The following is a 27848-nucleotide window of genomic DNA, read 5'->3' as shown; positions in this document are numbered from 1 at the left end:
AATTCTTCAAAGCGGAAACGTCATGGGCCTTGGTTTGCTCACGTGATCACCAAAGAGCCAATTGGATCCTTTATTTCTGTCCTCCAACAACCTGTTAAAATGTAACTGTTTGAAAATTTCCAGTGAAGACATGATTGAAACACTGGACATTTGTGCCGCGGTTTAAAAAGGACACCTTCTGTTTTGTGTGTGATTGTGCGCCATGGACCAGGAGCTGATGAAAAAGCATTAAGAAAAGGAACGAGGTATGTAGTCGACAATCAGAAATACAGCCATTAGCTTTAATTGTACCAAATATTTACGTTTGCTTTCTGCCCGAGATAGCGGCTTGATGATAGCTTTGGGCGGTTTGCATTAAGTGTTTAGACCGTGCAATCGATAAGGTAGTTGTTGCAACGGTAATCTGTTGCAGTGACACATACCCTGCTATGTAAACAATGCTCATTCTGTCAGCGGTTATCCGCGAATCCACAATAATATTGCAGTCCGTGTTACGTTTCGCGTTACGGTGGGATACTGGAGGCTGCTTTCTATCATGTCACATTCACATTCACAAACTGATTGTTTGTATGTTATTTGTGATAAGACAAATATCATTAACATTCATTAGCAAAAACAAGCTTATATAATAATACGTGAAATGAAATATGGATGCAACCGTGACTAATATTTAGAGCATCATGCTGGAAGTTACCGTTACGAAATGGGTAAAGTGGGTGTGAAAAGATACACACTCAATACTGTCATTTTGTTACTGAGTGATATTTAGGGGCCTGGTGTGAAGAAGCAGCAGCATTGATCATGATCATAAATCCCTGCAATCCCATTTTAACCTATTTTCTGATATTTTATGTGAACGGTAACAGTAGCACCATGTAGTAAATAAAATATTTGATGTAAGTTGTATCGCTCCTGACTGTAGAGAAATGTAAATAATGTTAACAACCTAACAAATGTGGTTCATTTATTCAGGCATTCAAATGCATACATTTAATGAATATTGCATATAAATATATTAACTGACTACTGTGCTACAAATCTATCATGCCTAAGGTCATCAGGAAGTTGAAGAAACGTACAATCATTTTTAGATTATTATTAATTTTGGCTTTTACACAGGAGTTAAACACAGCTGTGTGACACTTTTTTTTCTGGTGAAGACTAATCTGTTACAATACAAATATAATGGTTTCTACATTGTCAAATTCAAAGAATTAAAACAAAACAAACAAACAAACAAACAAAAAATATATATGTGTATGTGGTCACCTAAATCATATACAGTACTTTAGGCAGGTAGTTTAAAGTAAGAATTCTATCAAAAATAAGTGTTAATAATTTATTATTATCAATTGACAAAATGGAAAGAAAATAAAATAAATAAAAATATTTTGTGTGACCACCCTTTGCCTGCAAAACAGATTCAGTTCTTCTTGATGCACTTGTACATAATTTTTTGAAGAAACTCAGCAGGTAGGTTGTTTCAGACATCTTGGAGATCTGTTCACAGATCTTTTGTGGCTGTAGGTTGCCTTGAGACCTTTTGTCTCTTCATGTAATCCCAGACAGACTCAGTGATGTTAAGATCAGGTTTCTTCTTCTTCTTCTTCTTTCGGCTGCTCCCGTTAGGGGTCACCACAGCGGATCATCCTTCTTCATACCCTCCCTGTCCTCTACATCTGCCCCTTTCAAAGCAACTACCTCCATGTCTTCCCTCACCACATCCATAAACTTCTCCTTGGCCTTCCTCTTTTTCTCCTGCCTGGCAGCTCCATCCTCAGCATCCTTCTACCTATATAACCCATGTCCCTCCTCTGCACATGTCCAAACCATCTTAATCTCACCTCCCTCACCTTGTCTCTAAAACATCCTACATGCGCTGTCCCTCTAATAAACTTATTTGTAATCCTGTCTATCCTCGTCACTCTAAATGAAAATCTCAACATCTTCAGCTCTGCTACCTCCAGCTCCACCTGCTGTCTTTTACTCAATTCCACTGTCTCTAAACCATACAACATCGCAGGTCTCACCACAGTCCTATAAACTTTCCCTTTCACTCTCGCAGATACTCTTCTATCACAAATCACTCCTGCCACTCTTCTCCACCCACTCCACCCTGCCTGCACCCTTTCCTCACTTCTCTAACACACACTCTATTAATTTGCACTGTTGACCCCAGGTACTTAAACTCATTTACCTTCTCCACCTCTTCTCTCTGCAACCGCACCACTCACTCATTCACACATGTACTCTGTCTTACTCTTACTGACTTTCATTCCCCTTCTCTCCAGCGTGTATCTCCATCTCTCCAGGCTCTTCTCAACCTTCTTCCTACTCTTGCCACTAATCGCAATATCATCTGCAAACATCATAGTCCAGGGAGACTCCTGTCTGACGTCGTCCGTCAACCTGTCCATCACCACTGGAAACAGGAAAGGATCAGTTCTGATCCTTGAGGCAGTCCCACCTCTACTTTGAACCAGTCTGTTATCTACTGTGCACGTCACTGCTGTCACATTGTCCTCATACATGTCCTCCACCACCCTTACATACTTCTCTGACCCACCTGACTTCTTTATACAATACCACAACTCCTCTCTCGGCACCCTGTCGTATGCTTTCTCTAAATCCACAAACACACAATGCAACTCCTTCTGACCTTCTCCATACTTCTCCATTAACATTCTCAAACCAAATATTGCATCTCTAATGCTCTTCCTTAAGATGAAACCATACTGTTGCTCACAGATGGTCATCTTTTCTCTCAGCCTGGCTTCCACTGCTCTTTCCCATAACTTCATGGTGTGATTTGACTTTTTTACCTGCTGCCGCATCTCCTTGTACTCCTGCCTACTTTTCTCATCTCTCTGCTGATCCCAATTCTGTTTTGCCACCTCTTTCTACTTATGATTTCCTGCACTTCCTCATTCCACCACAATGTCTTTTTGTCTCTTTCTTTTTCCAGATATCACACCAAGTACCTTCCTATCTTTTTTCCTTATCACTTCTGCAGTAGTTGCCCAATCATCCAGCACCTCTTCACCCCTGTCTGACCTCTTCCCTGAATCTCATACTACAGTCTTCCTCCTTCAGTTTCCACTATCTTATTCTTTTTTCACTCCTCACTTTCCTTCTCGTGTTCTTCACCTCCATTGCCACCTACAGACCACCATCTGATGTTATCTAGCTACTCTGTCCCCTGCCAACTTCCTACAGTCTCCAAAATCTTTCAGGTTGCATCCCCCTGCATAGAATATAGTCCACATGTGTGCACCTTCCTACGTGTCACCTATGATCCTTCTTCTTCTTAAAATAAGTATTCACCACTGCCATTTCCATTGTTTTTTACAAATCTATCACCATCTGCCCTTCCACATTCATCTCATTAAAGCAATACCTACCCATCACCTCCTTATTCAATTCATTCAATTCATTTTTATTTGTATAGCGCTTTTAACAATGAACATTGTCTCAAAGCAGCTTTACACAGATAATGCGGTGATTAAAAATGAATATGTTCTTTATGAGTAAGTTTGTCCCTGATGAGCAAGCCGGTGGCGACTGGCGACTGTGGCAAGGAAAAACTCCCCGAGATGGCATAAGGAAGAAACCTTGAGAGGAACCAGACTCAAGAGGGAACCCATCCTCATCTGGGTTACACCGAATGTCCATTTGTGGCGGGTATACAATGTTGCGGGGTGCAGTGATGATGATCAAAAGCGAAGTGTATTTCTGAGTCAGTGTAGGAGACTGTTGACATCAACTACAGTCCAATCCAGGCAGGCCTGGATGAAGTGGGAAGATCCACGGGGGGGAGAGGGGCAGGAACAGTGGTCACTGGAGCCTCAGGAGCATGTTTAACTTGACCGCGATAGAGAGAGAGAGAGAGAGAGAGAGAGAGAGAGAGAGAAGAGGGTGACAGGAAGAGAAGGATATGGATTATTAAGTGTACCTATTGTTGCATGAGAGTTAAAGTCACTGTGCAGTTTGGACTATCACCTCTGTTCCCTTCACCTACATGCTCATTAAAGTTTGCCCCAATCACCAATCTTTTATTCCTAGGTAAACCATAGAATTTTTCCTTCTCCTCCATCCCACAACCCTTTTGTTGAGCATAGGCACTGATGACATTTATCATCACCCCTTCAACTTCCAGCTTCACGATCATCACCCTATCAGAAACTCTCTTCTCCTCCACTACACTCTTACTGTACTCTTCCTTTAGAATTACCCCTACAACATTTCTCTTTCTATCCACACCATGATAGAACAGTTTAAACACACCTCCAATGTTCCTGGCCTTACTCCCTTTCCACTTGGTCTCCTGAACACATAACATATTTACCTTTCTTCATTCCATCATATCAGCTGCCTCTCTCCCTTTACCAGTCATAGTATCAACATTTCAAGTGTGAACCTTTACCTCCGCTCCCCTACACTTCTCCTTTCCCTGCGGTCTCTGTAGACGTTTTCCTACTCTCCTTCTCCTCCTTTGGCCAACAGTAGCCCAATTTCCACCAGTACCCTGTTGGCTAACAATACCAGTGGCATTTTAGTAAACGAATAAAATGAGCAATTAAATATATAAAAAAATAAGCAATTAAATATATATTTTAAACATTTCTTTACACCTGCCTAAAACCTTCACACAGTACTGTGTGCGCGCGTGTGTGTGTGTGTGTGTGTATGTATGTATGTGTATATATATAATATATATCTCCTCTGTTTCATGACCTCAAGTCAACATATATGATGCACCTATAACAAAATTATAAGCTTTTATATGCTTTTATATGCAGTCATGCCAGAGTACTGTTGAATTTTCAAATCAGATTTGTCAGAAAATCTTGTTTCTTTAATAACATATTGCAATAGCCCGACAGTAAATCATAGTATTATATTAACATAATTTAATTGTATTCTAATACCATTTCATTGTATAATTTCTACAGTATAATTCACAGAAATGCTGCAGGATTTGCTACAACATTAAATGTAACTAAGTTAAATTTGTAAATAGCTGTGGTATGTAAGCAATATTGCACAAACAAGGCTCTACTGTATATTACTGGGATGTACAATTTTACAGTTTTTAAACAATTCAATTTTTTTTTTTTAAAGTGACATTTTCCAATTCCCTACAGTGGTGCTTCTAGTAAAATTTGTTTATTCATTCTGTTTATTTTAAGATAATAGCTTTTCATATTTTAAATCAAAGGTTTTATTTTTGAAAAGTATTGTTTGCCAGATTAGCACAGATGAGCAGAGTAATTTTAAAAGTGAAATGTCCAATTGATATTATAAGAAATGTAGTGGAACGGAACTATATAAGACGAATAAATGCTTTGCTTCATGCAATTATAGGCAAATAATTATCTTTGTTGTGGTAAAAGTAAATTAGAAATTTATGCCAGACTGCACTTTTCTACAACAGCATAGTTCATCCTGTTTTATTCCTTACATACATCATACCACAATTTCATGCCTTTTAATTTATTAATTTATAATTTTGTTTATTTTAATTTAGTTTTCATTGCTTTATTTAAGTCCATCAAAAATATAGTTTTTATGTGCACCTGTTTTTAAAAAAACCTGGTGTGTTAGGAAAATATTTAAACCCAAGAACACTGTTTTAGTTATATTCAGTCTTAATAACCATATAGCTTGTTTTGGCATAACCTGATTGCACTGTATTTTTCTTGTAACCCCCATTACCCTTGACAATGAAATCAAGCAATCAAGTACAGCAAAAATACTGACAGTCAAATTAATTTGCATGGATATTTAATGCATATCAAATATTTCACTTTCCTGACGCACAGTTTTACCCACTGACATAAATCAAAATGTAATAATGTTCACAAACCAGCCTATGTAATTTAAGCCTAGTGTCATTCTTCTGGGTGGTTAACTTCTGCAGTTATACACATGATTTTGGAGTGGAAAGCGATGTAATCTCAAGTAAAAAATCAGGGCTAACAAAACACATTTTACATGAATGTGCATGTTATTGGATCACAGCTTTAACCGAGAACACGGTGCCATTATTACTGCAGTGTTTTAGTCTTCCAGTTGCTATGACGTTACCAGGGAGCACAACTCTGCCATTTAAACCACAAGTAAACAAACAGAATGAATACAAAAATGACTGGATTTGGTTCAGCACTAATACCTAACAACAAAAAAGCTTTACTGACATGTCAGTGTTTTGCAACATTTCACTGAGGGTGTATCAGAGCAAAATGAATGGCGGGATGTACTTTGCCTTGGCAGTAGATTTGTGTATCTAATTAGGATTTCCACGGGCAAAAAAAGCTCGGCTGAATTATTAGATTGATTTGATCAAAAGGATTTGCTAGTAGGAGTTGCTGACAGTAGTGCTAGTGGTAATCACAGGATCAAAATAATGTGCTTTTGAAATGTTTGGAGTTGTTTCTAAAGTCCAGCTGCAAATTCACAGGGAACTGGATGTTGTACAAAATGTAGGGCTAATAATAACTTAATTACAAATGCTTTCTTTAACAACAAAAAAGTGATGTTTACTGTAAGAAGTCTTGGGAAAAGTGCTCAATACCTACCACCTTGCGTCACATTCAGGTCGCTTTGTTGTAATTGTTTTTTTTTTTTTAAGCTAGATTAATATATTAATTCTGTATGGTGTAACAGTATATTGAATCACGTCATATTTTCAGTGTACCAAATAATACATTCAATAGCAGTGGCGGGTGGTCAGGGTCTAGCAAAGCCTTCTCTACTGGCCTAAACACTATCAGAAGCAATGACCTACATTTACAACCTAAATTCTAATATTTGTTCCATGAAATTGTATTCATTTATTCACAACAGGCTATTATCTTCCTTTCGTGGTGTTTCTCTTGACTGCACTGCTTCCTGTAAGTGTATGTGAATGTTAGATCTTTTGTCCAATAAGATTTCAGCCTCTATGTGCTGCCATGTCAATCTAATCTGCCCAGGGCCTTCAAAGTCTGTTCTGCTGGCCTTTTTCTTTTTCTTTTAACCATAGTCTCATTAAGAAAAAGCTCTATTTCTTTAACCAATCGGATTTCATATTTGCCTCACAGGGCCAGCTCAGGTTGGTCAGAGGGAAACTGTTACAGTAAAGTGTGACTGGCAAAACACGTCTGTAGCGTGCTGAACACATGAATACATTGGAGTTAGGCTTTTTTATGCCTACTGAGGAAGAGAAATTATTATTATTATTATTATTTTTATTATGAGTACTTTCCTAAATGGGACAGGACTAATTTGGGTCTGTGGAAGACAGAATCTTTGCTATTTTGGTATGGGATTAAATACTTATTTCAATCGATCAAATACAAATTAATTTATAACCTTTCTTTAATATTTTTTTTGTATTTTTATATTCTGTCTCTCTGTTAAAATAAACTTACCATAAATATTCTAGACTGTTAATTTCTTGGTAAAGGGTAAAGTCACAAAAGCAGCAGGGGATCAAATTATTATTTCCCCCACTCTGCTCTGGCACATGATCTGAAAAATGTCAGTTTCAGTTAGTGCTCTGTTAGATATACGTAGTAAAGATTTTTCAGTAAAAGTAGGTGATTGAAATGCTACAAACTAAATATATATGAAATAAAAATCTATTTATATATTTTTAAATAATACAGCTGAACGGTTAATAAGAAAAAAATAGATTAATAGTGTCTAAATAATTGTTCATTTTTGCCCTAAATACCATATACTGTATATTGTGTACAGTGTAAATGTATTGAAATATTGCTATATAAAATATTTGTTAAATCAGATACCTAATGTAGGATAGATGTTATTTGTCTATTAGCCTTTTATGATATTTTTTTAAAACGCATATAGTGTCACTACAATAAAGAATCTGCAAAACGCAATGCTGGTTTGTTCGGAGTGAGAATCAGAAAAGGGAAGAAGCATGGTTGGTGCACACTGTTCCTGTGGGTTGTTGGGATTAGTTTAGAAACTGCTTTGAAAAATCACTTCAAAGTTCAGATAAAAGTGAGCACCCCTCTTTGAATTAGTGCAGCGTTGTTGTGCGGCAACACAACCAAAGCATAAGCTGACAAAATTGACTTATAAAGTCTAATGTGTCTGATCTAGCTGTTTCTGAGTTAATATTGGTATTCAAATCAAATTAAATTTTATTTGTCACATTCACACATACATACAGAGAACGACATGCAGTGAAATGCTTTGTACGACTGTCCAACATTTAAGCATAAAAAATTAATATAATTTAAGAATAAAAAAATTAAGTAGATAAATAAAAAGTAGAAACTATAGAAAATATATGTATATACATTAATTTGTACTTCCAATATCTGCCATAATAATTTAAGTGATTTAGTGATTGTCCTTAAAGTGTCCATTTGCAGTATGGTGTGGTATAAAGTAGCACTGTGCTGTTCAAGTCCAGAGTTGAAGTGACAGTTAAGAGTTAAGGTGTCATAATAGTGCAAAAAAAGTTGTGCAGAAATGAATGACTGTGGAGAGAGAGGTCCAGTACTAGATCCTGGGTGTTTCCTGGTTTAAACTCCGAATGGCCTGTGGGGAAAAAGCTTCTCCTCATTCTCCCTGTGTTCGCTTTCAAAGAGCGAAAGCACTTTCCTGAATGCAACAAAGAAAATAGTCCATTGTTGGGATTGCTTCACAATTTTCCTGGCCCTGGTCCGGCACCGTGTGCTGTAGATGTCCTGCAGGTCAGGGAGCTCAGTGCAGATGGTACGTTTAGCTGACCGCAACACCCGCTGGATGGCTCGTCTGTCCTGCATGATGCTGTTCCCAAACAAGGAAGTGATGCTACTCTTCAGGACGCTCTCAATGGTGCAAGTGTTAAAGGTCCTTAGCACCTGAGAGGGTAGTTTAAGGTCCCTTAAGCGTCTCAGATGGTACAGATGCTGCAGGGCCTTCTTCACCAGGGTGTTGATGTGACAAGACCAAGGCAGGTCCTGTGTGATGTGAAAACCTAGGTACCAGAAACTGTCCACTCTCTTCACTGGGGTCCCGTTGATGTTTAGCGGTGGGTATGACCGCTCCTGCTTCATGCTGAAGTCCACTATCAACTCCTTAGTCTTGCTGACATTCAGACATTCTTTTCATAGTGTTTGGCTGCACTGCTTCCACTACATGTATGTGGATGTAAATTTTTTGTCCAATAAGATTTCAGCCTCTATGTGCCACCATGCCAATCTAATCTGCCCAGGGCCTTCAAAGTCATTACTGCTGGCCTTTTTACCTTTTGTCTCTATTATCAATGGGTTTGTTTCTTTAACCAATCAGATTTCAGATTCAGCTAGCTGGCCCAGAGTAGCGTCAGCATTTTTCTGTCCTCTGATAGGTTGGTCAGAGTAAAACTGTTACAGCCAAGTTTGAATGGCAAAAACGATGCACTGCTTTAGTAAAAACGATAAAGTTTTAGTAAAGTTTTAGTAAAAACTGGTACTGTGTACCACTGTGTATAGTAGAAATGACAATAAAAGCCTCTTGACTTGACATCTGTAGCGATCTGCACACAGTAATACATCTGAGTTAGACTTTTTAAGCCTACAGAGGAAGAGAAATTGATTTGGTCTCGGACATTCTTAAAAAGACATTTTCAAGAAAAGCTAGACATTGTGAGAAGAGGTCGGCCAACCCCGAAGCTAGCTAGCTTGTCTCAAAATGGTTTGTTCACCACTTCCAGACCAGTGAATACGAGCGGTACCACTGGCTTACAGCCTCTGAGAAGCGGTGCAAATTATGAGTCTGCATCTCTGGTGAGTAGGTTGTATTTTATTTACATTTTAATGTTTTTGTCATGTTATTAGACAAATATTGATTCTGAACTGCTCCAGATGATGTTGGTGGCACAATTGTGGTTGTAGTGTAGAGGTTTGGAGCTTGCTTTAGTAAAATGGGATTCACCCTCCATATGTGAAATTCCTCTCTCTCTCTCTCTCTCTCTCTCTCTCTCTCTCTCTCTCTCTCTCTCTCTCTCTCTCTCTCTCTCTGTGTAATGCCACGCGCTGTTATATTGCGTTTTTGCATAGTATTGATGGTTTCTATAATTGTGATTTGTGAATTGTGATTGTGGTGGTATTAAGAAGTGGATTAAGTCGGGTAAGTCCCAGGTACCAAACGCATGGCCCACCACTTACATTTAGCTCTCATTTGCTGCTCCAGTCTTCTGGGAAGACGTTTCACTACATTTTGGAGTTAAGTTGTTAAGTTAGATCATCATCATTCCTATGTGTCATTTAGCCACAAGGTCATTATTAAAGTCAGGTAGGGTGAGGAGGCCTGGGGTGCAGTCAGCATTTCAATACATTCAAATGTGTTCAATAGGTTTGAGGTCCGAGCTCTATAGCAGGCCCTCAAGAGCTTCACCAACCCATGTAAACCATATCTTCATGGAGCTGGCTTTGTGCACAGGTGCACTGTTGTGCTGAAACAGGTTTTTGTTTGCGAATTGAATTGAAGGGAAAATTCAATGTGATTACATGCAAAGACTTCCTCTAGAATTGTGTGCTGAAAGTTTGTGGAAGAACCACATATGGCTGGAAAAGTCAAGTGTCCCAGTTGTCCATATAGTTACTTAAGTGGCCTGCAAAGCGCCCAGACCTCAATGTCTTTTTCTCTTTTTCTCTCTCTCTTGCGCACGCACAATCACACACTCACACACACAAAAAATATTTTGTTACTTTATACAGTTTATTTAAATCCATTTGCTGATTTATGCATAATCACAATACTCTTCTATTTTTAAAATGTGTATTTGTTTGTTTTTTTAATGGTAAAGTGAATATCTACATCAGGAACAGGACCTGTTTAAAAGGCAATAAAGGGGTACCTCTTGAACTGTGCAGAACATTGAAATTAGTCCCATATAAAGAGGCAGAAATGCCAACACAGCATAGCCTACATCAGAGGTAGAGAAACAGGCAGGCAGCATAAATAAAGGATAATTTATAAACAGGTGGATTCGGAATTGGGATGAACACAAAGGGGCAGAGACAGGATAATTTAAAATAAACAAATATAACTATAATAAAATAATAAAAAAGAATAATCCATAATCAGAAATTGGAGAAATGGACAACTGATTAAAGTAGGTTAAAGTTAAGAGCAAGAAATGGGGGAAATGAAATGTGGGAATACAGGGCCCAGTAATGCACATTGACATGAACCAAAACTGTGCAAAGAGACTCCGAAACAGAGGGTATAATTTGAGAAAGTGATTAGGGATTTAAACAGGAAACAGGTGGAAACAATTGGCAGAGGGAGGACAAGGAAGTAAAAGAAGTAAATGTCACAATAAGAGCATGATCTTTTGAGGAGGGGGGGTGGGGGCTTCAGACATGCTTCTTTAATAATTTTGTTAAGATACATAATTAAAATTAATTATCACTGTTTTATCCCATCCTCTCTACAAATACAAACAAACAAATGTTATTTTATGTATGTATTAACTTTATTTATGAGAGAATAATTTTTGCATTGTGTTTTGATATTTATTTTAGATATCTCCCTCTGGGACCGTAAGGGACGGTGCTGTGAGGATTGGGCAGCAGTCGAAGGCGGGGGCCTGCTTAGACTGCTGCCCCCACGACCCGAATTACGGATAAGCGGGGGAAATGAATGAATTAATGAATATCTCCCTCTTGAACTTGGCTAATATCGACCAAAAACTGAATAATGTTTCCCTTGGAATGCTGAAAATTGCAGCGTGTCCTGTGGTGCTATTTCAATCACGTCACTGTTTTAGGAACCAAAGAAGTGTACATTACAATGTAAATGAGGCTTGAATTGCTCCATTGCTTCCTCTGCTCACTTTACACCATGAATTAAACACAGCATATCACATGATTGTCCTAATATTTCTTGAACCTAAAATAAACTGAACCTAAGCAGGCTGCTCAAAATTATTTATGTTACCTGAAGAAAGAGTAGCATACACTTTGCTTAATTTCTTGAGTAATGTAAAATAAAAAATAAAAACTGCTGCTTGATAACAGAGCAGGTTTCAAGCAAGTAACAGAGCAAGTCAGTGTACTGGTGGTTACATTGGAATTTTGAAATTGAGCTTTTATGGAAAAATGTGGATATGTGGATTTCTGGGAGTTCTGCATATCGGAGAAATGCAGGAGGATCTTTTTTAGCACATTAAAAGCACACCACTTGCAAGGTGAAAACAATGGTTCTTAAAGAAACTGAGGAAGAGGACATACCACATGTAAAAGAAGTAAAACTTGTACGTCGCACTGGATAAGGGCTGTATGATACAGCTGAGAACACCTGAGAAAGTCCATGTTAATATTTGGTAAAGGAGTCTTTGTTTGCAATTACAGAGGTCAAACGTTTCCTGTAGTTTTTCACCAGGTTTGCACACACTGCAGGAGGGATTTTGGCCCACTCCTCCACACAGATCTTCTCTAGATCAGTCAGGTTTCTGGTCTGTCGCTGAGAAACACAGAGTTTGAGCTCCCTCCAAAGATTCTCTATTGGGTTTAGGTCTGGAGACTGGCTAGGCCACGCCAGAACCTTGATATACTTCTTACAGAGCCACTCCTTGGTTATCCTGGCTGTGTGCTTCGGGTCATTGTCATGTTGGAAGACCCAGCCTCGACCCATCTTCAATGCTCTAACTGAGGGAAGGAGGTTGTTCCTCAAAATCTCGCAATACATGGCCCCTGTCATCCTCTCCTTAATACAGTGCAGTCGCCCTGTCCCATGTGCAGAAAAACACCCCCGAAGCATGATGCTACCACCCCCATGCTTCACAGTAGGGATGGTGTTCTTGGGATGGTATTCATCATTCTTCTTCCTCCAAACACGTTTAGTGGAATTATGACCCAAAAGTTCTATTTTGGTCTCATCTGACCACATGACTTTCTCCCATGACTCCTCTGGATCATCCAAATGGTCATTGGCAAACTTAAGACATGCCTGGACATGTGCTGGTTTAAGCAGGGGAACCTTCCGTGCCATGCATGATTTCAAACCATGACGTCTTAGTGTATTACCAACAGTAACCTTGGAAACGGTGGTCCCAGCTCTTTTCAGGTCATTGACCAACTCCTCCTGTGTAGTTCTGGGCTGATTTCTCACCTTCCTTAGGATCATTGAGACCCCACGAGGTGAGATCTTGCATGGAGCCCCAGTCCGAGGGAGATTGACAGTCATGTTTAGCTTCTTCCATTTTCTAATGACTGCTCCAACAGTGGACCATTTTTCACCAAGCTGCTTGGCAATTTCCCCGTAGCCCTTTCCAGCCTTGTGGAGGTGTACAATTTTGTCTCTAGTGTCTTTGGACAGCTCTTTGGTCTTGGCCATGTTAGTAGTTGGATTCTTACTGATTGTATGGGGTGGACAGGTGTCTTTATGCAGCTAACAACCTCAAACAGGTGCATCTAATTTAGGATAATAAATGTAGTGGAGGTGGACATTTTAAAGGCAGACTAACAGGTCTTTGAGGGTCAGAATTCTAGCTGATAGACAGGTGTTTAAATACTTATTTGCAGCTGTATCATACAAATAAATAGTTAAAAAATCATATATTGTGATTTCTGGATTTTTTTTTTTTTAGATTATGTCTCTCACAGTGGACATGCACCTACGATGACAATTTCAGACCCCTCCATGATTTCTAAGTGGGAGAACTTACAAAATAGCAGCGTGTTCAAATACTTATTTTCCTCACTGTGTATATGTGTGTATGTGTGTATGTGTGTATATATATATATATATATATATATATATATATATATATATATATATATATATATATATATATATATATATATATATATATATATACATATAATTTCATAAGTAAAAAAAAAAAGGAAATAATATTATTATGTTGACTTGTGTGCATTGCAATACATACATAAGGACAGGGTGGAAGGCAAAGCGGCACATTGATTACAGATGCAATGCTTATGATGTTCAACAGAGATTGGTTTAATAGCAGACATGTTTTATCTTAGCCTTCCCAACTCTTGCCACTTTGAAAAAAAAATTCAGACAGTGGTCATGCCTGATATGTCTCCTAATGGCATTTCAATAATTTTAAAGCCTCAGATGTGTGAAAGGTACACAGGAGAGTAATAATATTTAGCTGTTGCATCAGCCCATGTTTTCATTGTCACATGTAAAATTAACCTCATCATTAGGGATTTCTTTCTTACTCTTTTTACCTTTGGTATTGCGGATATAATCATTAGGATCTACAGCTTTTACAAAGCTGATTTGAATGTGAGAACAGTATGTTAGTTACCAAATATACAATAGTAAAATATATTTTTGGGATGGCTAATTGACTAAGTTCCTCTTCAACTAGCTACTCATGCTTTAGACCTTGTCTTGCAAATGCCATGCCTTTGCTTTAGTGTACTGTGGGCTTACATTACCAAACAACAAAGTGTAATTTTAGACTCATTATTATGTTATGGTGTAAAATGAATCTCCTCCCAACCTTATGGAAAGGTGTGGCTTCCAGCCCCATGGGCCTTTTGGAGCCAGCATGTGATATGACAGCCTGCTTAACACCCTTCTCTTGTAAAGGCTGCATCACCTCGGGCAACTGTATGATTATATGCTCGCTAAGTTGTTTGCCCTATGTGTAGTCCTGCCTTTTATCCTCAGTCTTTTGATGCCACATTTGCCTCCACATTCTTACAGGCTCTGCCATGGCAGCAGGTGTCAGTCTGCTGAGTGACATGGCCTACTCAAGCAGCAGCAGTGCAGGAAACAGTGCAGCGCACACCACTGACATGGAACCAGGTAGGTCACCGCACACACACACACACACACACACACACACACACACACATACATATATATATATATATATATATATATATATTTCTGGAATTAGTGTTAGTTTGTAGGCTAACCTGTGTACTGTGTAAAGTTTGTCTCTTAAAAAACATTTGTCCTGTTTATCACAATGTAAACGGATATTAACTCTAAAAATAGAATAATATCAATGTTTGTTTAAAACATTAATCTGTTTTTAATTCAGACATTTTCCCCTTCATGTTGATCTGAAGACAATAAGATGTTGCAACACTGCTTTTTATTCAACCCACTCAGTTCTTACTACCAGTAGTAAAAACTCTTATGTTTAGCATCTATTGTGAAAATGGATTGCTGTGGTTTTGTTATACAAACAGTAAAATTCAAGTAACCACTATTGTGTGTCCGGGTACTGCGGACACATGTCAAGGCATTGTTTTTGCATTCAATGTTTGTCAAAAAGATTTGCTGCTAATGCATTCAGCCTAAAATAATTAGTTATTATAACATTAACAAACTAAAATTGGAAAAGCTTGGCCTGAGTCTGTTCCCATTAAGGGGTGTACACACCAAATGTTTTTCTTAGTATGCATTTTTTGGATAGTCAGTAAGAAATAGACTAGTGGTTTTCGAAAAGATCTCATGTTGAGTATTTTAGTGTAGTTTTTGCACATCAGTAATTTGATTAGTTTATTATATGGTATGACCAGCATAAGTTTAAAGCATGTTTGCTGTTTGATGGACAAGGCGGATAATTTTTTCTCTCAAAAAACATCTTACATGTAGTTCAAATGCTTGCTTTAATATTCCACACTTTAAAAGTGGAATACATTAGAAGCAGAGACTCATTTCTGCATCAGTGCACCTCTGCATTATGCAGTCCTTGCAGAAAATGAGTCATCCGTCTTTCCAACACATCAAGCAATCTGCTTTCTACCTGAGATGTGCTCATGGTGAAACCTCTGCTCCATCTCCTACCGACTTGGACACTGATCACCATGGAGACTGCCTTAAGTGCAACCGCGGTAGTTGCGTTGCTTCTTTTGCGCTTATTTCACCCTCCTGATTCTGAGGAGGAACATGCAGAAAGTCCAAAAGAAGAGGCAGAGGTGTAGCCCAGCTGTTCTCTTGTTGTCCTCTCAGAAGGTTGTGTTAGCAGTCAGCATGGCTGAGGAGCAGGCAGCACTGAATGGATGCGAATGTAATTATGTTTTCCAAAATTAGTATTTCTTTGATACCTTCTCTGTAGAACTTCTAGAAGACAATTTTCTGTCATCCACCGGCAATGGGGCATTTGCATCTGTTCTATGGTTTGATTGTTCACCATCATTAGTCTGGGTTAATGTGCTGAAAATAACAACAGAGAGTCTTTTGATCTTTTCATGTACTATTTAAAGGTTTTAACATTGCTGGTACATTGAGATGTAGATGACACACATAGAACATATTATGGATGTAAAAAGACTCTCATTTCAGATTTCAGAACCAGTGTCAGGGTCCCCACAGCAAAGTACACCAAGGTGGGTGAGACACTGAGGCATGTAATCCCAGGCCACATGCAGTGCTCCATGGCATGTGGAGGACGAGCTTGCAAGTATGAAAATCCATCTCGCTGGAGTGATAAAGAACAGGTCATCAAAGGACTTTACTCCTCTTGGTAAGCCATTTTTAATTTATTTTGGATCGCAAAGCAATCATGAGTTTCATACAGGGCTGAACTAGCTGATAGAGCAGGAGAAGCATTGACAATCTTATCTTAAGAGTCTGCTTACAATGCCATGAGAAAATTGTGTTCTGGAATGATTTGAAAATCTGTATTTCTACTAATTTTCTCTACTCTGATTACACAGGATTACAGACAATTTATTAGCCATGGCAAGGCCTTCCACTGAGATTATTGAAAAATACAACATCATCAACCAGTTCTTGGGGTAGGATTTGCTCTGCTTGCTAATTCTAATAAGTAGGTAACACCAAGGAGACGTTGTGTTTACACTTGGTTCTTCCTAGATGCGGATTAAAGACCATAATTAACCTGCAGCACCCAGGAGAGCATGCCAGCTGTGGCTATCCCCTAGAGCCAGAGAGTGGATTCACCTACCGCCCAGAGGTCTTCATGGAGGCAGGGAGTGAGTCACACACAAAACTTAATCAGGCTAATAGATTCAGGTTTATGTTCCTTGATCGAGTTTATCTAACAAAAGGACTAATTGTTTTTGGCTTATAAAACATAAATGGTTTTAGTCCAGGGATTTAGCTGCTGGAAGGAGCCTATTTCTAATGTGTTTTGTATTTTGTAATAATGTGTGTATAATAACATTTGATTCCATGTTTGTTCTGAACCTAAAGAGATAAGTGGAGGATTGGCATCTCCTAACAAGCTCTCCTGAGATAGTTTCATTGCTTAAAGCCAACCACTTCTAGGAAAGCACATTAGGGAAAAGGTTCTACAGGCCTCAGCTTGTCATTAAATGCTCAAAGTACCACCCAAACTTTTCAAATGGGTTTTTCTCACATTAATGTAGAAACATAGTATTGCTTTGTTTGTTTACATGATTTTCATTTAATATATTACCATAATTATTAATGAATTTATCACACAGTATTGTTGTAGTCAAGAACAGAATAGACGTTTTGTCTGACTGTTGAAATGTATTAACTTTTTAACAAAAATTTACCTTTAAGTCTATTTCTACAACTTTGGATGGAAAGACTATGGGGTAGCCTCCCTTACAACAATTTTAGACATGGTGAAGGTCATGTCTTTTGCTGTGCAAGAGGGGAAGATGGCCATTCACTGTCATGCTGGTCTTGGAAGAACAGGTTAGAATTCAACTGTGCTTGCATGCAGTAATATAATGCATTTCATATATTATCTATCTATCTATCTATCTATCTATCTATCTATCTATCTATCTATCTATCTATCTATCTATCTATCTATCTATCTATCTATCTATCTATCTATCTATCTATCTATCTATCTATCCATTTCATATATTAATATATTATTTTATGCAAAAGACATGTGCATTTGTACTACATTTGCTGATTAGTCATAATCACAGATGCGATTATAACACACATTTAAATACTAAATATTAACATTCCCGTAAAACAGCAGCAACGCATGGCTTTTTTTGCTGACATGAAATCCAGTTGATATCTTTGGTTGGTAAAAACAGATCTGTATTTCTGCTGTCCGTTTTTGACTCAACCATGAATTATTATTTATTATTATTATAATTTATTAATAATATAATAATAATATTATTATATTATTTGAAATGCCAGTTTTTATTAGAACTATGCAATTTAATTAATTTTGCTCTTGAACACAGAATCTGATATTGAAAAAGTAAACCTCTGATCAGCTGATCTTTTGTTTAAAGCTTTCAATAAGAAAACTTTGTCTAGAGATGCCCTTGTCCACACCACAGAAATATCTGTATTGATGCAACAGGTTTTTAACACAACAAATTACACTTATTTCATGGATCTATCTATGCCTAATTTATGCCAAGTATGCAAACACACTCATGTCTAACAAACTTTGGTTTTTCATTTATCATAATATTTAGCTTGAATTTACATTCCATGAGTCAGCCAAGATTCACCCCTGTGCAAACTAAGCCATTTTGCTTCATTTTAAGAATATCTATTACTAATGATCACCACCTATTACTAATGATCACTACCTGTACTAGTACTAATCCCAACCTTTTGGGATTAACCCATAGAAAAACAGTGACTCCTGCTGGCAGGCAAACAAATATAATATGCATATCATTAAAAAAGTGATTACACTCATACTTCTTGAACGTCAATCAAAACATTGACACACTTGGCTTTATTTAAGTTGCTTGCTGTCATTAATGCAGACCATTAACTCCTTGTGTCTTATGCTTAATAAAAGCTCCTAAGTGTGATGAGTGATTGCATCATGTTGTATATTCCCATTTAATACAATTAAATTAGGTTTAATTTTTTCATTAGATTTTTTAAAGGCAGCTGAAGAAACTAAATTTGTGCATTTTTAGGTATATGAGGTGTTCACAAGTACTTGAATAGTTATTAAAGAACAATTTTTCTGTATTTAGTGAACTGCTATAGTAATGTTTTACTGTTTATACAAATCCTATTCATCATACAAACTAATTGTCTGTCTGCTGGTAATTTATGTTTCTAGGTGTTCTTTTGGCCTGCTATTTAGTTTTCACATCTCGAATGAGTGCAGACCAGGCCATCTTGTTTGTGCGGGCAAAGCGTCCAAGCTCAATACAGACACGCGGCCAGTTACTGTGTGTACGAGAGTTTGCACGCTTTGTAGCCCCGCTGCACTGCGTGTTCTCGAGTGTTGAACCAAGAGCACATGCCGTCACACTGTCTCAGTACCTGGCACGTCAGCGACACCTGCTGCATGGCTACGATGCTCGACACATGAAGCACGTGCCAAAGATAGTCTACCTGGTCTGCAGGCTCCTGCTAGATATTGCTGAGAACAGACACATGGCAGAAGAAAGTTACCTGCCTCAGATCCCTGACCTGTCTGCTGAGGTAGAGAAGACCATATCGCAGCAGGCCTTGCAGCAGCTAGGAAAAGAGATGAGGGGGAAGGGCATCCTTTTGAACATGCCACACTCCTTGCAATCCTCCACTCCCCCTCCTGAACAATTTGACAATGTAAACGATGTTAATAACAAAGCTCAGATTTTGCGCAGCCTTAGCGACACTGCTCTACACACTCTGGACTCCAGGTCCAAGGAATTTGGATGGCACCCAGGTCTGTCAAACCTCTTGAGTGAGCACTGTGTATCTCCGAGCAAGTTAGGAAAATCTTCAGATGATCAGGTCTGCAGACCACTGTTGACTCCTGAAAACTGTATCCCTTCCAAACCTGACTCTCTAGTCGCTTCCTCAGCCTCCCTTGATGAACCCAAGAAAGAGGTAGAACACTTACCTTCATCACCAGTTTGCAGGAAGCGGATACCATTGAGAGAGACAAAGCGCAGCAGGTCTTTTGGATTTTCAAGGAGCAGTGCAGCCATAATTCCCAGGCTGTTGAAAGAAGAAACATTAATCAAGGATAATATAAATCCTACGATATGTCATGGCATTTGTACAGGAAGCAGCAATGTTTCTTTCCTCTTGCTCCAAACTGAGATTTCTCCAGAGGTTCGCCATGAGCTGGTGGCTAGGGCACTCATGATGGATGTAGAAGAAGAGAATCTAAGGAATGCCATTTCAATGTGGCAGGTAAAGAAATGTCATTGGGTTGGATTTTATTTCATTGAACATTCTAGAGGTTTTTTGTTAAATTTGTTAAGTTGAGAATTCCTTATTTAAAACTGGAATATATAAATATGCTACCCATTTGAGTATAGCTCATTTCAGCAAAGTTGCATTGTTTGATCCTATCTCCACAATGCCTGAATATGTTGCCATTCTAATGTTAAAAATGAGGTTAATTGTTAATTATTGCACATTATTGTGGCACATTTACAGAGCATGTCACATCAATCACATAATTCACATCACAAGATCTGAGGCTTAGCAATTTCTAACACAAATGTACCCACATGTACATCTGCAACATCTGTTAATTTTCCTCTGGAATATAGATCTGTCTATCTATTTACAGCTGTACAAATTCTGACCCCTTTCTATATAAAATACATTTAAGAACTATGCTAAAATGTGGTCATTTAATGCAGGATCAGACTGAATGGTAATAAAATTCACTGATGTGGCATCCTTTGCCTGTGAGGTGATGTGACATGCAAGGTCATTTACGATTGCAATTACTTTTGATTTGCATTGACATTTTGGTAAGCTTTTTTCTCTTTTTTTTTTTAGTTTGCAGGTCTTATATGTGTGACATTTGACATAAATTCAAACATATCTGCATATTTTAGTTGGATATCAGTTTGTTATTTGTTAACAGTGTTTGCACCTCTGGTCATAAATGTCATTTTGGTAATTAATGTCATTTTTGCTTAAAATCACTACTCAGAATTTTTACTCAGACCCTTTTTGTTTTTTTTTAGACAGAGTTAAATTGCAAAGAAGGGGCGTGGGAGAGGCTTTGCATAGAGTGCAATCCACTGCTCCTGTCTGCTCTCATGTGGTCGTGGTTGGAGCAGCTGAAGGAGCCAGTCATCACTAAAGAGGGTGTGGAGGCACTTATTCAGAACAGCCACAGTCCTTTGCAAGCCCTCAGCATCATGGACAAGGTAAAAGATGAATAAACACTTAAAAGGACTAAATAAACAGTAGCCTTATAAATAGGATTCAGAATTAGTTGGCAAAAAGAGACATTTTCTGACAACGTAAATGTCTACAACTGAGAGCTTACAATTCAGTGTATGAGTCCTACAGCTTTTGAAGGTGATTTGTTGAATATGCTGAATAAGATCTTTCACAGGTGCATTGTAGCATTTGGTGTATTTTTATTTTTATATATATATTTTTTTCTCTTCTCTCTATATGCTTTTATGAAAATGCAGTTTTTGGTTGTGTGTTTAGTGTAATGTTATTAATTAGAGTCAATTTATTTATCATATTAATATACAATAAATTAATTTTACATTTACATTATAATGTATGATGTTATTTTCTTCTAGTTTAAGACATTATTGATTATATGTATACATAATAAAATATTTGCTTTATTCTAGGTTGTTGTTAATCTGAATAGTGTGAAAAGTCAGGCTGCAGCTATTGATTATTTTATTAATTAAGTATTCTACGATTATTCCATTGATTAATCGATTAATCAGATCAGAAGTCTTTTTTTCTTTAATAAAGAGCAATACTAAATATACAATAGAAAATAAGATAGGTCTCTTAAAATGAACAAGTAATTTGTTTCCTTTTTAGAAACATTTGCATTTTTATTGCAGAAATTGCATACAAAATTATCTGTGAAAACTAAACCCATTTAGTGCATTTAATTAGCATGTCATCAAAATGCTTTGGAAACTTTATTTTCTTTGGCCTGAATCTTCTCCTAGCCCCTTGTTGTTTTCTCCTTGTTCCTCAATCTTTCAATTTGCAGCATCTTCTGTGTTACTTGTCCATAGTGTCCATAGTGAGTTTAGCAGGCGGTGCATCAATATTAATGGTCCGTGGGGAAACACAGTGCCCCGTGTGTAGCTTTAAAATGTCAAAATGAAAGATTATAATAAGCAAAACACTAATCTATAATCATTCATCTAATAAAAAAATGATTGTTTAAAAAAAATTCAATTGATCAATTAATCGGAAAATAAAATATAATCGTCAAATTCATTGATTATCTAATAATTTAAAACAAATCGCACAGCCCAAAAAAAACTTTCTTTTGAGAGTCTGCTCCATGTTTGCATGATTGCATCACATTCCTGATGTGAATCTCTGTTTTACCATATATCAAAGTAGCTTTATTGAAATCAAATCTTTTAAATGCAGATGAGAACAGTCTGTGCTTAATTTCTGGACTGTGCAAATAATTCTCAGTGGTTATTAATGCAACCTAATTAAACTGTTGAGGATAAATTCAATGATTGTCATTCCTATTAATTTATGAGTGGATCAAAATGTAACTGGTCAAGGACACAGCAAGCCACCAGAGTAGAGTACACGCTTTGTTTTGAACTTTTTGATTACCGCTTATTGGAATGTCCTCAGCACAAACCTCCAGGTCGATGGGCTGCAGTTCAGTAGCAAGCTGACATTTTGAGAGTAATAAATGATGGGAGAAACTTTTGATTCTAACCTGAAACAACACCTGTGGCCTTATTTGCACGGTTTTTCTGTGGTTGAAAATAAGTTTTTGGGTTCATGATCATCTTAATAGATATCCATCAGTGTTTGATTAATAATATTAGATCAATTATATTATTAGATTGGTATTCTAAGAGTAACATTAGTGTTTTCACAAAAACTGAGTTGATTAAGCATGTGATTTGTGACTAAAATTACAGCCATAATAAATCATGAACATAAATCAAGTACATTTGAAGAAAAATACTTAAGTGAATGTTTAAAGGGAACATTTTTTACTTTTACTGGAGTAATATTTTACCTAGTGTATCTCTACTTAAGCTCAAGTATATGCCCACCATGGTACCACCAAAACAGCCCTGACTAGTCAAGTTACTGGTTCCACAAGAATGTGTTCTGTGGTATTTTGCACCAATTTGTTGCTTTAAGTTAAATTGATTCAACTTAAATTGTCAGGTGCGGCCTCCATGGATCATACATGTTTGTCCAGCACAACTCATAGAGTTGTGATTGGATTGAGTCATTAATCCCATAAAGCATTTCTGAACAGTTTTTGTGCTGTGGCAGGGCTCAATATTAGTATCTCTTTTGTGGTATTAGACCAGATAGGCTGGCCTTCGCTTTCAATATGCATCATTGAGCTTTGAGCACCCATGACCCAGCCATCTGTTTTGTGCTACCCACTGCATACAAGAACACCCCACAAGATTTGCCGTTTTGGGAAACCACTAACCAAATTGTATAGCCATCACAGTTTTGCCCCTTGTCAAAGTCATTTAGATCTTTACGGTTGTTAATCTTCTGTGCTGCCAGTCGTCTGCATGCACCAGTTGGCAGCTATACTTCAACCTGACATGCACCAAGAAAAGAAAAAATTCTACGCTAACCCACTTTTTGTCTTGCATGGTCTTTTTTAATATTACTAAGTTTGCCAGTAAAATCTTTCTTTTTAGAAATGTTTCAGATCGATGTTGTTTCATTAGTCTAATGATGGCTACCTTGACTTGCATTGGCACCTCATTAGACTACAAAATAATATTTCTCATGAACAGCTGCAAAAAGCAAATTTGAACGCTTGAATCAACTACAAATGTTTAGCTGCAAATTTTCCATGTAATTTTCATTTTTTTCAATTGAATATTATATTTTATAATTGGTTCCAATTACATTATGGTTGAAAAAAATCTCAGCTTTACCTTGGTTATTATGTTACAAAAACATTTTAATAGAAGTATGTAGACTTTTTTATATTTACTATAAGTATATTTAAGAATGACACACCACTTCCACTGACTTTTTAATGGCCAAAACTGTCAATCCTTCAGACATTCGCATTCCTATACTGTTTTCTGTCTTCCTTAATGGCACAGGAAAATTTAAGACGGCAGATTTAAACTTATAAAGTATAAACAAATTTTTTGATTGTTAGGTTTTTATACTTCTTTAAATCGATGCTTATACAGAGCTTTTACACATATATCCGGGTAAAGTAACTGGTTTCTTAGGAATAATAAATGACAAAAGCTCAATAATATTTACATAGTGTAATTTATCAGACCCAGGTACAATTTGGACTTTTATATGCCATAGTATTACATATTGTTGGCTTTTGGGCTGAAAATGGCTCATTAAATGGTTTAATGATGTAGCTTATTTAGATATATTGTTTAATTTTGTTAATTTAAGGCTCTGTTAGAAATAAGATTTGAAGATTTCTTGATTGTGTTGTTTTGAGGATTCAGGAACACTTACAGTCTCTGTTCTGTGTGTCATGTAGGGCCACAGACAAACCCTTCTGTGTATCCTGGACTGTGCTGCACATTTAATGAAATTACCAGAAGAAGTTGAAATGGCTGTTCTCTATCGTACAATCAAAGCATTCACTAGGGTGAGTTCTTGTTGTTTGGCAAGCATTCATGCTTGAGAAACTGCATGGGAGTAACAACCAACAATGGAATTCTTTAAATATACCCACCTTCCAGCTTGTATCTTGTACTGAATTTAAAGTTCTTGCACTAATTCTGGATATGTTTTCCATAACTTTTAGGTTACCAATGATTCAGAGAATGGACAGCAGATGTATAAATCTCTTATGGAAATTCTAGTTCCAGTTCTGAGTGATATGAGAAGAAAAGCGACAGAATTAATACAGAGCTGACTATCTGTCACTAATAATAATCACTCTGGTCATTGTGGCTATACACCTACTGCACTAATACACTGCTAAAAAAACTTAAGGAAACACATATCACATATTGAAGCTTTATGAATGAAATATTTAAGAAAACAATCTTCATTTATTGGCGTTGTTTAATTTATTGAAACAAAATGATGTGACAGTGATCAATGGAACAATGAATTGAAAATCCCACCAAAAATGTAAGTTAAAATAAAAAATTATAGGCTGGTCTAACTTTTATTAATTTCATTATGGAAATTCATAATGTAAGTATGTAGTGTTAATTCCCCCACATGACTGTATGCACTCCTGACAACATTTGGGCATGATCCTGGTGAGATGATATCCTGGGGGTGAGCTCCTTGACAGTCAGTCTGTTCAGTTTTATTTGTATAGCGCTTTTAACAGTGGACATTGTCCAGTTTTAGAGGTTCACAATTGGATTGAGGTTTGGGAAATGTGAGGGCCAGTCAATGGCATAAATGCCTTCATCATCCAGAAGCTGCCTGCATACTCTGGCCACAAGAGGCCAGGCATTGTTCTGTACTAGGAGGAATCTAGGGCCCACTGCACCCATGTAAGGTGTGACAGTGGCTGTGAGGATTTTATTCTGGTACCTAACAGCAGTAAGGGTACTATTGGCTAGCACATTGCGGTCTGTGTGATGATTTAAGTGTTCTCTTAATTTTTTGAACAGTTTATTTTTAAGGGAAGTATGTTATGTTTATCTACGAACAGCTGGTTTCGGCAAGCTTGATATTCTTAAATGGTGCTTTGTTGTCTTTTTTATTTAATTTTATTTTTTTTACTAATTTAATGTCTCATAACGCACACATCAGATTTGATGATTTTTCTTTTTAAATACTGCCATATTTATGTATGTGCCACGTACATTGTTGTCATTGTTTTTTCACTATGGTTGAGCATTTTTGCTCTATTTATTATCAAACTAACAGCACTATTTATTAGGAAATATGTAATTGTTAAGGTAGGAATATTGTTTCTCATTCTCACTCTGTGTTGTAATATTGTTTGCTTTTTTTATTATGTACCTTCACATTTTAACATAAAAACCATATACACTGACTGTGCAACATATTTTATTGCATATTTGTATATGTATAGTTGAGCAATTTTGTTACAACAAAACGAAGAAAACTAAGACCAATTCAAGGTTTGCGCTGTTAGATGTGGCAACTTGTAGCAAATGTAAGGCGTTTAATTAATGCAATTCCCGATACACTGTATTACCAAAAGTATGTATAAACCTGAACATCACACTTAAGATCTTGTTAGACAGCCTTGCAACCAAACCAATATGTATATATTAATCTGAATTAATATGAACCATAGATTTGTTCCCCTTTCAGTCAAAATGGCACTTGTGCATGCTAATATTGATACAATGTTGGAGGAATACAATTATACAATATACTGTACCTCCTGTATCAAAAAATTTGCTATTGCCACAATGCATATGTTAGATAGGGTTCTCTTGTCATCTCTCAAGGCCAGATTCTTAGAACAGACTGCTGGATAATGATGCATGATTCATCATTCTACAGATCAGGTCTCTAATACTGCAGATTCTAGTGGCAGTGTGCTTTACACCACTCGAGGTAAAGGCCTGTTTTAGTAATTTTTGTACTGTCTTGTGATGTTTGTGAAAATATGCATTTTATATAGTCCTGTGTAGTCTTTGTTTAGTATTTTGGTAGTCTCATATAGTTCTGTGCTGGTTTATTTAGCTTCATGGTTCTAGAATAATTTTTTTTTCACTGTGTACTGTATATGGTCGAAATGACAATAAGGCCACGTGACGTTACTTAGCTTTGCATTTTGCATTGTGAGCTTAGGTGTGTGCAGCTACTTGGTCATGAAAACATTTTATGTAGTTCCTGATGCACAGTTTTTGTGTTGATGTTGCTTGCAGAGGCAGTTCGAACTCTGATGAAACAACATATACAACACTGTCACCCTGCTTTATTAGTGCACATAGTTTCCCACTTCGTGGTTCAGCTAGTGTTGCTCCTTTAAAGATTTCTTTCACTAATAGCCCTTACAGTTGATCTGGGAAGATCTAGCAGAAAATAAATTAAACAAACTAGCAAAGGTGGCACCATATGACAAGGCCATGTATAAACACATTTAGCTTTTCAGGATGACCTATACTACTGCCAACATTAACCATGCAACCTTAGTAGCCAAAGTGTTTAATTTTATGCACTTTTTGGAAGAGGTGTCAGTAATTAGGGGGATTTTTCACATACTTTTGGTTATACTGTATATTTCAGCATTGCCTTCACAACAAAACTGACATATAACATGGTATTTAAAAATGTTTGTATGTTGTTACAGAACTGCCCTGCCTGTGTCCAAGCTTTTGCAGAATGTCCTCTGCCTCAAATTAATGGCATTAATTTTCTACTAAGCTGCTGTTTTGTAAATGGTCGATTTTGTCTGTTGACAAAAAGCACTGTAGGTAACTAGAGTTTAAACTTCAACCTTATTCCCTTACTGAATGTATATGAATTGATTGAAGTGAATATTAACCTGAAATAGTGGAAAACTGTAAAATGCATCTGATTTCAGATGTCTAAATTACAGAATATTAAGGATTTGAAAGCACGTATTGTTCTTATCTGCATACCAATAAAATAAGCTTGAATAAAATAAGCTGGTTGTGTTGATTTACAGAACATTAATTGTATTGATGATTTTTTTTTTTCTTTCTTTCAGACCATGTCAACATTAAGTGCTATATTCATTCATTTAAGCATTGTTATATGTCACAATTTGACCAGTCCTCAGGGTGGGCAGCAGAACGTGGTGGGAAAAAACTAGAAAGTATGCTTAATTGGTAGTATACTAAAAGCCAGTTTCTGGTACTCATTGAGGTTTTGCTGGCTTCATTATTTAACCTATGTAAAAAAAATAGAAAAGGTCCTACATGCTCCCGAAAGTAAATTACAGTACTTAAGGTGCAGGGGTATGTTTGTCTGCCAGAGCCACACATTATATTTCCTTAATGTAATTGACATCAGACTAATTTACTGTATTGACTATGTATCTAAATTAGTATTTTTATATGTCTAAAAGACATTCTTAAAAACTT

At 37.0% G+C, this 27848-nt stretch overlaps 1 protein-coding gene across 2 annotated transcripts; it reads left to right on the top strand.

Moving 5' to 3' along the window:
• Nucleotides 1-58: 58 nt before the first annotated feature.
• On the top strand, nt 59-27406 carry ptpdc1a (protein tyrosine phosphatase domain containing 1a). Of its 2 annotated transcripts, none has more exons than XM_083534128.1 (10): nt 59-245; nt 14674-14775; nt 16267-16447; nt 16641-16721; nt 16801-16919; nt 17476-17613; nt 18980-20046; nt 20838-21023; nt 24332-24442; nt 24602-27406. In XM_083534128.1, the coding sequence occupies exons 2-10, from the start codon at nt 14682-14684 to the stop codon at nt 24710-24712; spliced, it is 2088 nt and encodes a 695-aa protein (XP_083390254.1). In that variant the 5' UTR covers nt 59-245; nt 14674-14681; the 3' UTR covers nt 24713-27406. The 2 variants fall into 2 exon arrangements, with proteins under 2 accessions (XP_083390254.1, XP_083390255.1); XM_083534129.1 differs by lacking the exon at nt 59-245 and adding an exon at nt 11648-11780.
• Nucleotides 27407-27848: the final 442 nt, after the last annotated feature.

This window comes from Silurus aristotelis (assembly GCF_946808225.1).
Source record: "Silurus aristotelis genome assembly, chromosome: 28".
Lineage (NCBI taxonomy): Eukaryota > Metazoa > Chordata > Actinopteri > Siluriformes > Siluridae > Silurus > Silurus aristotelis.
This window is presented reverse-complemented; position numbering and strand designations above follow the sequence as displayed.

Bases quoted from the DNA above. Each gene is read 5' to 3' on its own strand.
- ptpdc1a (XM_083534128.1), top strand. From the start codon at position 14,682: ATGGCAGCAGGTGTCAGTCTGCTGAGTGACATGGCCTACTCAAGCAGC. The intron at 16,920-17,475 runs GTGAGTCACACA...TTTACCTTTAAG, and splicing joins GGTCTTCATGGAGGCAGGGA to TCTATTTCTACAACTTTGGA. The intron at 24,443-24,601 runs GTGAGTTCTTGT...CATAACTTTTAG, and splicing joins CAATCAAAGCATTCACTAGG to GTTACCAATGATTCAGAGAA.